Source organism: Spizellomyces punctatus, assembly GCF_000182565.1.
Source record: "Spizellomyces punctatus DAOM BR117 chromosome Unknown supercont1.8, whole genome shotgun sequence".
Classification (NCBI taxonomy): Eukaryota; Fungi; Chytridiomycota; class Chytridiomycetes; order Spizellomycetales; family Spizellomycetaceae; genus Spizellomyces; species Spizellomyces punctatus.
The window spans coordinates 652,901-667,086 of NW_015971544.1; the positions used below are offsets into that span (position 1 = coordinate 652,901).

A 14,186-nucleotide genomic window follows, 5' to 3' on the forward strand; every position below is an offset into this window, starting at 1 on the left:
TCCTTAAAACGTCGACTCTGGTAGCAATAGTTGTGCCATCCAATACTTCCAGAATGCAGCAGGTTCTGCTGTTATGTTTTTGAACGGAAACAATAGGAGTGTGGACGGAGGCGCCTCGATGTTTATGGTGAGGAATGATGCAGGTTCAGTGCGACTGCAAGCACAGGGAGCAAAGGGTATTACTATCACATTGTCGACAGGAAATGTTGTCGTTGAAAGCACCACTCCAGCTTTATCGAGTACAACTGGTGCTCTGGTTGTCAATGGAGGAGTTGCGGTTAATGCACATGTTGTTGCAGGAGGGAATCTGTATTCGAACGGTGCTGTCTATAGCAATGGTCAGGTTTGTGCTACTCAACCATGGGTTGCCAGTCAAACATTTCTAAGAAATGTTCAAGTTATCAAACTTTTGACTAAAGACATGTGGCAATCCAACAATGCCTCAAAGGTCTTCTATGTTTCGACACCTGGCAAGGTACTTATGGAGTGGACGCTCAACCTCCATGGCACAGCAAACTCAAATGGTACATTGTCAATATTTCTCGGCCAAAGCGCTGGGTCGATGCCTCTCATGTACTCGAGCGACTTTAACTTTAATTCGGGAGTCAATCGTACAATCACAGCAGCCTTCGTTGTTACAGGGATGGCCGATAACATTGCTTACTTCACAAATTTTAGTATCAGTCAGGCTGCTCCTGATAACACAACTGATGTTACACTCATCAAAATAACTGAACTCGGACAATAGATTACACGCACTGCCATCATTTAAAAAAGAAGCTATGCAAGATAAATGCGACGCGCGGATATTGAAGGTCATTCAGTATTGAACATCAAGGACGCTGTGAAGGGTGATAGGGATAAATTTTGGAAATTTTGTGAAAGTATGTTAAGAGGGAACAAGAGCAGGGTAATTCTCTATCTACCCCAAACACCTGAAAATGTACATATCTTTCAAGAGATTCTCTCCATCGTCCACTTGAAGAAACTCGACCAATTGTGCTTCAAGCGCAGTGGCTATCTCGCTATTCTCAATGATTGTGTATTGTTGGGTCATTCGAGAAACAAACAGCTGTTTTTTTTAGAGATGAGAGTCAAATAGAATGCATTTCATATCCGTATGGTCTACCAAAGATGACTTTATAACCATGTTTGATGACCTACATCAAGGATCATTCAAAAACATGATCAAAGACTTCTCTGATATTCTACAAACAAAGCAATTCTCACTGTCATTTCAAGACCCTACATTATCTGATACAAACCATAATGGCTTCATAAATTATTCATCTATAGCATTTTTCAGAAATCGAAAGCATCTTATCACCATAAACCTGAAAACCCTAATGCCTGTCATCAAGGATCCTACGCTAGATAAAAGGGCGATCTGCAAATGCATATTGCAGCATCAGGAAACTCTATTGGATATGGATGACCACATTATGAATGTGGGGAAAGAATATGCTCAGTTGAAGAATATTGCTTCTAAAGGTACTTAAAACGCATGCTGAATAATCTTCCACTCATTATAATAAAAATGCGTGTTTCGATGCGTTGCGATACTTGTACAGGCTTTAGAGAATATCAACTCTGCATATGTCTGAAATGCGCTGTGTATTCCTGCTATGAATGTTTGGATAAACTAAAAAACTATTCGCATGGTCGAAATCATGCTATCGTTCATCATGATTGTCAACAGTACATATCTACCGCTTTCGCCGCTCGCTGTGCCAGCATGCATGAAGAAAGAAAACGAAATCCCAGGGCTACATGTAAAAAAGTAGCATCAAAAGCGGCGGAAGATGCCGGCGCAGATGTAGTCCATTTGAAGAATGGACATGAGGATGCCGGCAGGCATGCCGGGCGTGGAGCGGCCAATCCTGGCTGGTATGCCTCAAAGGTAATGTTGAGATGGGATGAGTTCTGATGCCTGAGTTGCCTACATCTTCTGTGGATTTTTGTGTAAACAAGGAAACCAATGTTGCCATTTAAACATGTGGATATTTCTATTCTTTTTGCAATCTTGCTAGGAAAATGGGGACAATTCTCATCCCTACATGTCTCTACATAATTTTTTACTTTCCATAAGCTTCCAATTTTTACCATTGGTTTTATCCTGTGGCACTTTTTCCCTGGGAATATTTTTGATGAAATTGTCTCAAAGTGCCTCACTTTGTAGTCTCCTGGCCTCCAAAGACACCACCAGCTGTTCATAACTCTCTGGTAGGCTGTAGAGTAGGGTGATGACTTGGTCTTCTTCACTGACTGGCGCCCCAATGGCCTCCAACTGCTGAGCCATTGTCCTGACTGTGTTTATGTGTCCCAACATGCCCCCAGTGCCGTCTTCCATCTTCAGAGTGAGAAATTTCCTCCTTAGATAGAGCCTACTGGCAATTCCCTTCCTTTGGTGGATGTCACTGAGCTTTAACCAGGCCTCTTTTGCAGTTACAGCGGTCTGTACATGCATGAGTGACAGAGCAATTACAGCCATTGCCCGCTCATCCCTTCTCCTCCAATCCTTCTCAGAGGTTCCCTCCATGCTGTCATCCCCCTCAATCACACCCCACAGACCTCTTTCCTTCAGCAACATCATCATTTTGAACTTCCAGAGGTGGTAGTTCACGCCATTGAACTTTTCCATCATGTATTTGGTGTCCAAGTTGTAATGACGAGGACGTCTTCGAGAGATCGCGAGTAAGCCCAAATCGGACGCGGGAAGCATGAATCGCGTGACCAACTCCACCGATTGGGTTACCGCGACCGAAAAAACCGGTTCGGAGAATGGCAATTGGCGCATTAGATTTCAGCGTGCCTCGTACAACCTGTGGAGGCCCGAGCCAGTGCGGAAAAGGAAGAGATCGGTACCGCCACCAATAAATCAGTTGCGGTGCAGCGACACCCATTAGTTTAGTTTAGTTTAACAGTTTATCCAAGAATCTTGTATAAAAAGGATGTATTCAATAAAATAAGTCGGGGGCAGAAGCCGTAGCGACACTAAATCCCCATAACTCGCTTCTCAACTCCAATCTTAGGTAAACAGGAACCTAACAGAGCGCTTCAACGGCCTGATCACCCGTACCGAAGCCTCTAAATCCTGCTCGGTTCACAACTAACGGACTTCTCCTTGCCTCTTCGCCCCCAAGTCGCTACCGACGCCCAAAGAAAGGATTCGGAGACTATGATTCCTAGTACGGCCACCCACATAACCTGCTAGGAGACCCAAGTCGTCTTTACCGTAGTCTACCAACAAAAAATCCGCTACACTCAGCCGTGCTCAGCAATGCTCAGCAGCTTCAGCCATGCCTTGGCAAACATTACCTGAAGATCTAGATTGTCACAAACCTTCCAGACCTTCTAAGAGTGCTTACATGATGATTTACCCCTTTAAATCATTCCCACATGCGTCTGTGATCATTCTGATTACTCTAAGTCCAATTCCCCACATTGTAACTTAGCCAAATCAGATGTGAACTGTCTAATGACATCCCAGCATGATCTCACATGATTTATAGCTCATACAGCGTGGTTTAAGCCTGAATCTCAACACTTCACTGTGGTGGTACACTGAACAAGTGGGAGCTTTGCAGATACTCACATGTGGATTTATGTGGCAACTTGGATACTAGACAGGGTTCTTAGTCAAGATTGGCAGCAGCACAGTCAACTGGCAGAGCAACCTGACACATAATGCAAGGACAACATGCACTAATATATGGCACCATAATATCAAGCAAGATGCAAACACAAGAGCATTGCTCCAAATAAATGAGATGACAGCAGACATTCTCACTGAGATATTACCCAAAGTCAAAGACCTTACAGTTTGTGGCATTATGAGGGTCTCTGCTCTTGCACTGGTCATTCACTGAGTGGGAATATCAGGACTCAAGCTTGAAAACTTGGTGCATCAAAGTCCTGCTGACACTTCTGTGTTGAGGTTACGGTTAGAGCACTGTGAGATGTAGAAAAATTAGAAATACTGGCACTTGGTAGTTTGCTAAAGTTGCAGAGATTGGTAAATAGATTACCAAGAGCTGTGGATATATTAGTAAGGGATTGTTTCAGGCTCATTGTTAGGAGAAGTGGATCAAGTCCTGAGATTAGGATCCTGAAACAGGTGTTGGATGGAGAACTAGATCAGGGCACTAGAATCAGGACCCAGATCAACAGAACTCAATCAGAGAGCAGGGTCAGGAACCAAGATTGGGTAACAATCTTCAGATCTGGATGTGGGAACACATCAAGGGAACCATACTGATAAGCACCATTATAAAATAAAGTAATTATAAAAGAAGTATGTATCAATGCCCCAGAATAAGAGGTAAGTGTTCAGTGCATACATTACCCCAAACCCCATGGTTATCACCTAACTTGTCCATTTTATTCTGCCAGTCAGAACTCTTTTCTTATTATTACATCAGTTTCCTAGCACAATTTTCAGTAGCCAGGGGACTTTTTTATGCCCCAGGTATATCCACAAGTGTTATCCATCAAGTTTCAGTACCAAAAAAGGCAACCATGGTCCACAGCCATTCTAGCCCTCTCAGATATGATTTGTACATATGAAATCAATGTTCCAAGTGCTAAGTCTAATATTTATGGACTTCTCTACTATCTCTAGCATTGGTAGCCAATGAAAAAGCTTCTATAATGCAGTACTAACCCACAATGCATCCTCCTTACCTTTGCACCAAAATTCGCTAATCTTAGTTAGTAAAGGAGATTTCTATTTTAGAATATATAGTATCTTATATACAGTTTCAGGAGCCTTGTCTTGCCTACTTTTGGACAAATTGAGTGTGAAATATATTATTTTACTAACATTTGTTGCAAATATAAGTGCCTGCTATTTTAAAAGTAATATACTTTGTACTGAAATTCTCAAAGCTCAAAGTACTGCACTTTACCACTATTAGCTAACTAGCAAACTAGAGACAAAGCAGCTAATAGAAGAATTCAGTTACAAGATACCTAATCAATTAATCTGATTTTTTAAAAAAACTAGTAGCTATGTTAGTATCTTGTTCAGTGCTATATCTTCCTACAATAAGTAGTTTTATTAAAATTGTACTAAGATATTTATTTAAATAATAAGTATTAAGCTCTAATATATGCAATAAAGTAGGCTGGTCAGGTAAAAACTATAGAGTTTGGAGTATACTTTTAGTTGGTACCAATTTTTCTATTCTGGGCCACTAGTACACATTATTTTTATAACTACTCTACTCAGTAACTGTGGATCTAATTCCAAGTTTAAATACCAGTTTAGGTTCCTGACCCAATACCCCATTCAATTCTCCTAACAGCTAGCCTGAAACAAATCCTTACTAAGATATTGATAACTTGGGATAATCTGCTTACAATATCTATATACTTTCATAAGCCTACCAGGTATACCAGTATTTCTAATTAATCCAAGTAACCCCAATGTTGCAGTTGTCTGACTCCAACCCTACCTGGTGTAAATGCACTGAGATGTACCAAACTTTCTGTCAGAGCATTAAGCTTGATATCAATATTTTTTTTCCCTGGTTGGTATGGAAAGGAAGCCTGTTGTTGCCACCACATCTTGAGCAGACTGGCAACCACACTACTCTGATCAGTTTGGGAGCTCAAATACGAAAGTCCTAGTTGACTATTGCCAAATATACCATAAGTTGCTGGGATTTGGAGTCGCTTAGAGGTAGTCAGATCCTCTTCATCTGCCAGGATTCCGCGCCGCTTTGTTGGATCCACTCAATGAAAGGAACATTCGAACCAGATCAAAAAGCTTTAATCCTGCTGGAAGGCAGTTGCTGATCGATGCTCATCGGTCATACCTTGGACGTCAGGGAGGAATATTTACGGCGTGCTACGCACCCTACAGCCAGTGGCTTGCTGCCTTGTGGAGTGCTGTGCCAAGCGATTAATGCGGGACAAACTGCTACTGTTGGGAAGTCGCGGATATGGATATAATGCCCTGGCTCGTCGGCGCTTTGCACACACGCCAAAGGCGAAGATGGACAGTCATTTGCGTTCAGAGACACCACGACTTCGGATGAGTAGGTGCATGTCTCGGAGAAATCTGCCGCAGCGGCCGATCGATCAGTATCCGGGACTGCACCGAACGACTCGCCGTTTCCTTATGATGTTTCATGCCATCACCGTTGGTTCAGCACTGGGTTCTTTGTGGCTCAGCAAGAGAAAGATGCATACAGCTTCGCAGATGTTGCCAGTTTCCGAAGACGATCACCTCCCGCCTTGTGAGCCAGATGTCAGATATGCGATGCTGGATAAGTTGCGAACTTCGTTGCTCTGTGGTGATTGCCCGACCATTACCTGGAATTGTTACGCAGCTTTGACTGATAACGAGCGCACCGTACTCTCACGGGAGGATTTTGTTGACATAGTACGATCGATTGCTAAGCAACCGGATTCGTTCGCCGTTAAAAGATGTCTGGAGGTGCTCCTTCACATGTCAGTAGCCGGGTTCCCCCCATCAATCGAAGAATACAGTGTAGTGATAGGACTTTGCCGACGGGCACGAAAGTGGAAGGAAGCGGAGCGTCTAGTTGCGAGGATGTTACAACAAGGTTTACTCATCAATGACATGATCTATGAGGATTTGATGAGCATGTACGGGGAGCTTGGAGAAGTTGATAAGGCTACCCGGCTGTACGAAGAAATGCTACGTCTTGGACACCAGCCTACGCTTGTAGGGATTCCAGCCATCATTAAGGCCTGCGGTAAAACTGGTGCCATAGAGCAGGCAGAATCCATGCTGAAGCGGCTGAATGTGTTAGGTTTGCAGCCCAATGTTGACATTTATGCTGCTCTAATCCATTTATACGCCAAAGCGGGACGTCGTGTGATCGCCATGGAGTATTTCGAACGAATGATTTCCATTGGATTGCAGCCAAACGTGGCGGTTTATACTATCTTGATCGATGCGTACTATCGCGCCGGAGACCAGTTGACTGTTCGCCGTCTTCAGAAGTTGATGAATTTGGCTGGGATAGAGCCGGATGTCGTTCTTTATGGTACTTTGATTGCGGGTGCTGCTAGGATGGGCGATTTTGAGGAAGTTAGAATGCTCTTTGACCAATTAGCCCGGCGAGCCATACAACCGAGCGATATCACTTATGATGGCCTTTTGGCTGGGTGCGCGCATCATGTGGAGCCGGAAGCGATTGGTCAGAGCGTGGATGCCATGAAGAGAGCCGGTGCCGAGCCTGGAGTACGTACCTTGAATTCGTTGCTGATTGCACTTGGGAAGAAAGGATATATTGATAGAGCCAGCACTCTTCTGACGGCCTGGAAGAAAAGCGGCCGTGATGTCAATACCGTCAATTACAACACGTTGCTCAAAATATATGCGAAGGTCTTAGGGGTGTCGCGAGCACTCGAGTTAATGGAGAGCCTTATAGCAACTGGCTTCAAGCCCAATGTGCGAACTTTTAACATCCTTTTAAACATATCCTTAAGATCCGGTGACCATACAAGCTCAGACAAGGTGCTGACGGCAATGCGTAAACGACGTGTTCCTGCTGATACAGTGACATACAACACCGTCATGAGTAGTGTTACCACGTCCTCCTCCTTGGGTCCAATCGTGGAAGAAGCTCATCGGCGGAAGATCAGACTCGACCGCGTAAGCTTCCAGATCATCCTTCGTAACTTCGCCCGCGAACGAAATGCAGCCGGGGCCATGAATGTATTCCGACTTATGCATTCGATGGGCATTCGAGCAGATTTGAAAGCATGGACTGCCCTAATTGATGCACATGGGAAGGCGGGAGAGCTAACTAAGATGGAAGAACTCATGAACATCTTACAAGGAGAAGGCTGGACGCCAGATGCCGTCTTGTACACATGTTTGATCGACGCTTACGGAAGGTGCAACGACGTTGCCGGTGCAGAACGTGCATGGACGCGCATGATTTCATCAGGATGCAAGCCCAGTAGTAAAGCGTACGCACAGCTTCTAAAAGGATACGTTCGCGCTCGCAACTATGGAGCCGCTTGGCAAGTAATCAAGGACATGCAGCTGCGTGGGGTTACCATAGATCGCGTTATATATACCCAGCTTATACAGTGTGCGGGCATTGCAAGGGGCTACGAATTCGGACGAACCATCTTTAACGAAATGATTGCGTCTGGTGTGGAACCAGACATTTACATTTTCAATACCCTTTTAGCTGTCGGCAGTAGAGGGGCAAGGGTGGAGGACATGACCGCATTACTGGGGGAAATGTGGAGTAGGGCCATCCAGCCGAATTGCTTCTCCTATCGCGCCCTTTTTAGAAGATTTGTGGCGTCAATGGGAGCTCCAGGAATTGTGAGATTACACGAGCTCCTAACGGCCGCGGAAGGCTTCACTCCGGACGAAACCTACTACCAGGAGATGCTCAGGGCTCATTCGATGTGTCAGGACGCGGACGGCATGGCAGAAACATGGTCCAATATGATTCAGTGTGGAATTCAGCCAACGGCAAGTTTATTGTCCACATGTCTAAGTGGGGCCGTAAAATGTGGATTGCCTGACACTCTGGTCCAGATATGGAAACCATACCTGGATTCACAAGAGCATATGGCGTTGCATTCGCGGAAGGGAGTCTCTGTTTGACCTCAGCGGCCGTGCAGGGAGGAACACGCATGCCGCGCGTGCCGAATGCGAGCCCATGCCACGGTCGCTACCATTTTACAGAAGCGGTTTTCAGCGATGGGGGATATTTACTGGGCGATCTTCCATGGATCTATCTGCCGCTTTACCGGTCCATCTGCTGACTTCGTCGCCAGCTGGCCCGCCGCAAGGCTACGGCCAGGGTCTGCTCTTCTAAATTGCAAATGCTCGTGGCACCACTACTTTGTATCATGTAATGACGCCCTTCATCCGAAGAAGAGTCAGCCTATCACAGGGCTTCCTTCAGCGAACCGAAAACCTACCTGCAGCGCGGAAGCAAAACTACAATACAGAAAAAACAGAGGTGGCGCGGACGGGAGTCATGGTGTAGAGATCATATGCTACGCGGGGGCGTTCTGTGTCTCCATGTCGCCATTTCCTTAGGTGAGCATAATCTCATGTGTGTACCACAATAGACTGTACATTAATACGCTTTTGCTTGCTAGGCACTGCGGTCCGAGTGTCCGTTTAGCTTAGGCATGATAATAATGGATGTGCGCACTCAATGGTATGAAGGAGCCCTTACGCCTAGGCCAGCTGCCGACCCACTTGATGCTGGGTGACATGTGTCATTTCCTTATCCCATAATTCTCTGCTATAGCATACAATTACGCGAGCGATAAAACTAGGGTTTTATTGTTGATTCGCTGTTAGCTGACCGAAGGTTCGAGTTATATAAGTGGCATGTACAATCTGATCTACTGGATGTTGACTAGACGAGTGTTGCCACGACCTGTCATGATTTATGTATGATATAATGTTATTCACTCCGTTAGTTTTTCTCATATGCTGGCATACAGGGAAACAAGGATTAAAGGAAAAGTCGATCGTCTTTTGGTTGGAATTAGTGATTCGTATACTTGTTGATGAAGGCCTGGTGGTGTTGAGAAAATCATGACCTGAATATTTCTTGACACTTGCGGCAAAAACATGCCACTGGCGACCCCCTCCTACAGTTGGACAGCATAATTGCGGGGCCCCAACTCTACCACCTGAAAAATGTCAGTTTACTTCTACGCTGTGCTGAGCGGAAGGGGTACTTGACTCCTATTTGGTGACGAGAAGCCACCGCAATTTCGTTGTAGTCCAGTCAAATGTTCAAGAGGACGATCTCTTACAATAGTAAGGTTGGAAAACCTCAAAGCTCCATATTAATGGTATTTATCAGTGCTATGGTAGGTGAAGTCATGTATCCAATAAATTGACACATGCTGGCCGACTCTGTATTTCCAGCATCCGGCTTTTGTCTGTGTTGGCGCATATGCGTATCTCATAACTCAACGAGTTGGTTTGTTGTCTCTCTCATCTAAACCAATTGGAGAAATATTGGACTGTGATTTTGTCCTGCTCGGTAAGAGAAGAGTGTTGTGCTCCTGTCGCTAAAGCTCTATGTGTTCCGTCTTTAGGGTCTTAATACGTAAGTCGTATGTTGCATAGTCTGAGCGTTGCATGGATCGCAAGTTTCGCTGAGGACGTACTGTGGCAATAGGCCCTCTGCTTTTTTCCTTGCAAATGGGCAGATGTTTTGAGACTTGTGCATGCGATTACGAAAACCCTGGCTATTTGTGAGACGCACATATAATGAAAACTGTTCTCACATGAGGCGCTCAAGTATGAGTCGTCCCGAGGGACTTGCAGAGGACAATTCACGATCACCGTTCCGCTGCTGAGCCTACCGAGCCCAGCCAAATTGCACGAAATGTATCGTACGAACCTTGCTGTCGCTCATGCCATGCCACCAACTTGAAGGAGTCTTCGCAAAATGTGTGGTGTCTATCTTTAATCTAAACGGTAAGGCTTCAGACTGGGTTTGGGCTTCGTCTCGATTTCATGTGGGAGCCCGTTGTCACGCTTGGACAATGTACTTGCTCTCCACGCGGTAATATGGATCATGGGCCGATGCGGATTCTTCAGCCTCCTTCTCGCTGCGCTTCGACTTCGTGTGCAGAAATGTCAATTGAGAAAGGCAATGTATAGTTTCCTGCACTGACAGATTGATTCCGTCCGGCAGCAAGAAGTTTGCAACACGAAGAAAGACCTTCGAGAGGTGGCACAATATTGGCCCATGCTGCGGGTCAACAAGCGGTGAACAATGGCGCTCGTTCATGCGAGGGCTGGGCATGGCTGGGGATATATTGGGAGGACGGCTTGATCCAGAAAGCCGAGGACACATGTGACGCATATCGTGTATTGGAGCACTTTATTCTTGTCCTGACGTGATGCTGGGAAGATATTGCGAAATATAGCCTTGCGTTCCCCTGTCATATAAGGTCTTGGAGCAAGGAGGTGATCTTGGATTCACCTCCTTGCTCAGTTGCATTTGTGAATGGAATGATAACCTGTTACGGAAAGCCTTAAGGTCACAAGCTATGTGTCGCGAAATGTTTTCCCGGCAATCATTCTAGTGAAATGCTTCGGCGACAAGAGCCTTATAAGCTGCATGGATGCTGACCAGCGAGTTGCAGTGGACAGTGCCATGTGCGAGCGGGATTGACCATCCTGTTGTTAATTTCTTAGTAACGCTGTGGAAGAACTGAGGACAACAGTAGTTGATTCGATCCGATGAACAACATACTTCGGGAGATATGTATCAATCCACGGAACGTCCAACACAAGTTGGCCACGGCGGCCACCTCATACATTTTATCCTTGCACCAGGGGCAGCTCCATGTTGTCTGATAGAAGTTCAAAGTTCTACCCCCCTTTTTGGATGCGCACGACACGTCCGTGCTAAACATCAGGATCGGTCGCGGGGGGCAACCGACGACACAGATCCCAGATGGTGAAATGTTGGCCGCTCTCAGCGTTTGGGCGGACACTTCATGTCCCTGTCCAATGAAGCACAGGCCCGTGTTTTCCTACAGATTGAGCGCTTGCCGTTACAAGGCTACTTCAAATCATAGGAATAGAGATGCTAGCGATCGGAGTTGGGTTTTCCACATTGCTTGATCTACAATATTCGTTTGCTTTAGAGCTCGTGTAGTTGCGTGTCCATTTATGGTTGGTCGACCACATGAAATCATTCACTGGCAGATGTTAGTAATCTGATAATTTTTTGCATTTTTGTAGCGCCGCTGTGTTTTTGAAGATGACGAGGACCTAAGAGATCCTTACTAATGTGTCTAGGATATAGGCTTCAATAATATGTCAGCTCTTGTGTACAGATCCTACCCTATTTTGGCCCTTTATCTGCAATCTTCAAATTCAGTTCCATGTTCTTTTCCAACAAAGCTTTGTAGTCTCGCTTAAGTCCAGTCATGTCCACATCCTTCTCTCGGACGACTTCGACCAGAGCTTCAACCTCGTTTTGTTTGGAGAGAAGCGCTGCTCGAAGCTAATGACCGAAGATGCGGTTAGCTGGATAGAGCAACGGGGAAATAATGGCATCTAGGTGCACACTGACCTCCAACTCGGCTTGAGCTGCTTTCCTCAAATTCTCTTTCTCTTTGTTATCGAGTGATACGGAGGAAAGATGCTCCGACAAGTCCCCGCGAGTCTCAATCACCGTATCCGGTTGAACATCCAATCCCAGGGCCCGCGCTTTCCATCGATCGGCATCCAATCTCGCTTTTTCTAGCTCACTTTGTAGCTTTGCCATTTCTTGTGCGCTGGACTGGTTTAGGAGAGATTGTGCTTCGCGTAATTGACTCTCAAGACTGGCAAGTCGCCGACGGTCAGACTCAACAATGGACACCATGGAGCTGTACACTTTCTCCGCTTCTACACTGTGCGCTTCGTACTTTGCCTAGCACAGCAACCCATGAAGCAGAGCTAACGCTATTGGAAAGTGCAAGCTCAAACTTACCTTCAACTTCAATAATCGCGCTACCTCTGATTTAGACGAATTTAGTTCGGCGTTCAATTCAGAAGCGCGCCGCTCGAGCACGGTCACCATCCCGTTCGGATCTAATACGACAGATTTCTGTACTGATACGTTGTTTTCACCAGACTTCGCTTCTAGTTCTACATTCTGAGCTTCTTCAATCCCCCCCTTCTCTCCGATGAGGGATCCGAGCTCATCATGACCTTCAAGCGATTGTTCCTCATTAGTCTTCGCAGGTATAGCTATCTCCTCATTCTTCAATCTGCCGGCCAACATAGCTTCCAAATGGGCGGTCTTGTTGCGCAACGCAATCACCTCCCCTGCCGCAGAGCGCGCGGCTGATAGCTCAACTCTCAATCGGTCCATCTCGGTCTCAGCAACAAGGGCACGCTGCTGTGCCTCGGCGCAAATACTTCGCAGCTCTGACAATTCCGCTGGCATAATTGCGGCATCCGTACTTGGAATATCGGCTGTAGATCGCGCGTGAGATCCAGGACTCTGGTGAATCTTCTGTTGATGAGACACCGTTTCATCCAAAAGTCTCTCCAAATTTTCGTTCACATGTCCCAACCGCGAAATCTCCAAAATGGCAGTGTTCAATTCTTCCTGGGTCATTCGGAGTCTTTCGCTATCTGCTTTCGTATCCTCTTTGCGCATTTCATTCGCTCGCTCTAATGATTGCACAGTCTTTTCATACTCTTCAACTTTCGCCTGAAGTTCCGTCAATCGGGTTTCGAGAACGCGAAACTCGATGAGAGGCACACACTCTGGCCCCTCGTTTGGTGATGCGGCTGTGAACGCCCCGCGCTCTGGGACTGGCGCGGCCATCGATGCAGCCGAATCTCGTTTCGACACGGGATAGGACACGCTCCCTTAAATGTGGTTGTAGGTTAGGGATGGGTTTGCCTCGTTGCTAGCATGCACGCATATCTATACTTCAATACATCGACCAACCATGAGACAGATCCTCAGGACGGCCCCCGTGTTGCCTTGCACCACGCCATACCGCTTCATGGGCAACTGGTGGAAATTGCTGTATTTTTGATCCGGGCAACATCGAATGGCGAGAAGATGGAAGAGAAGTGTACTGATTCTGCGGAGGTAAAGCCATTATTGAATGGCGGTGGGAGTTCATACTAGATGGACGCTGTTGCACACCAGGTGCCCGCTGTGGAGTTGTCGACGACTGTTGTGATGGAGGCAGATGCTGCTGGAAATATTGTGGCGCATGCGGGGAATATGGCGGTCGATGATAGATTAATCGAGGACCAGCGGGGCGACCAGGTGGCGGGTACGGTTGGGGTGGAATATTGGGAACAGGTTGTTGTTGAGATAGTACAGGCGCATGCTGCTGGTGACGTGGGGTTTGCATTTCATTCGGATAGTATGGTGATACTGCCTTCGAAGAATCAAATTCAAAATCAACAACAGGACGATTTTGCAGACCATAGCGAAGCACAAATTCTACCTGTCCAGATAATGGAAACGGGGAATGGTGCGCTGCTGCTGAAGGGTGTGACGCAGTACGAGGAGGCAAGTATTGCCTTTCGTCTGCAACTGGTGGCGCGTGATTGTATGGATGCTGGGTTGACATTGCTTTAAACTTGGGATCCCCAGGAGGGCGAACAGCCGTCACTCTGTGGTCGAGGGAACCAGTTTGTCACTGACGGGTTCGGCTGGAACCTGGCTGGATTCTCTTTT

At 46.2% G+C, this 14,186-nt stretch overlaps 3 protein-coding genes across 3 annotated transcripts; 1 reads left to right on the forward strand and 2 right to left on the reverse strand.

Annotated features, from left to right (window-relative positions):
• Positions 1-6,049: 6,049 nt before the first annotated feature.
• Positions 6,050-8,605, forward strand: SPPG_05099 (pentatricopeptide repeat domain-containing protein; the record flags this gene model as incomplete). The annotated part of the gene is made up of 1 exon (XM_016753327.1): positions 6,050-8,605. The coding sequence occupies one exon, from the start codon at positions 6,050-6,052 to the stop codon at positions 8,603-8,605; it is 2,556 nt and encodes an 851-aa protein (XP_016607756.1).
• Positions 8,606-10,322: 1,717 nt separating this feature from the next.
• Positions 10,323-11,270, reverse strand: SPPG_09253 (uncharacterized protein). The gene is made up of 2 exons (XM_016757410.1): positions 11,238-11,270; positions 10,323-11,161 (listed from the first exon to the last, which is right to left on the reverse strand). Exon 2 carries the CDS (start codon positions 10,842-10,844, stop codon positions 10,509-10,511), a length of 336 nt encoding a protein of 111 aa, XP_016607757.1. The 5' UTR covers positions 10,845-11,161; positions 11,238-11,270; the 3' UTR covers positions 10,323-10,508.
• Positions 11,167-14,108, reverse strand: SPPG_09254 (uncharacterized protein). Its single transcript, XM_016757411.1, has 5 exons — positions 13,954-14,108; positions 13,440-13,884; positions 12,468-13,357; positions 12,066-12,407; positions 11,167-11,996 (listed from the first exon to the last, which is right to left on the reverse strand). Exons 1-5 carry the CDS (start codon positions 14,077-14,079, stop codon positions 11,835-11,837), a joined length of 1,965 nt encoding a protein of 654 aa, XP_016607758.1. The 5' UTR covers positions 14,080-14,108; the 3' UTR covers positions 11,167-11,834.
• Positions 14,109-14,186: the final 78 nt, after the last annotated feature.

What these genes read in the sequence shown, in the direction of transcription:
- SPPG_09253 (XM_016757410.1), bottom strand. Translation starts at nt 10,844, where the DNA reads ATGCGTCACATGTGTCCTCGGCTTTCTGGATCAAGCCGTCCTCCCAAT.
- SPPG_09254 (XM_016757411.1), bottom strand. Translation starts at nt 14,079, where the DNA reads ATGTCAACCCAGCATCCATACAATCACGCGCCACCAGTTGCAGACGAA. An exon ending in CGTTTCCATTATCTGGACAG is followed by an intron (nt 13,885 to 13,953) that starts GTAGAATTTGTG and finishes GATTCTTCGAAG; the next exon opens with GCAGTATCACCATACTATCC. An exon ending in TCCTGAGGATCTGTCTCATG is followed by an intron (nt 13,358 to 13,439) that starts GTTGGTCGATGT and finishes ACCACATTTAAG; the next exon opens with GGAGCGTGTCCTATCCCGTG.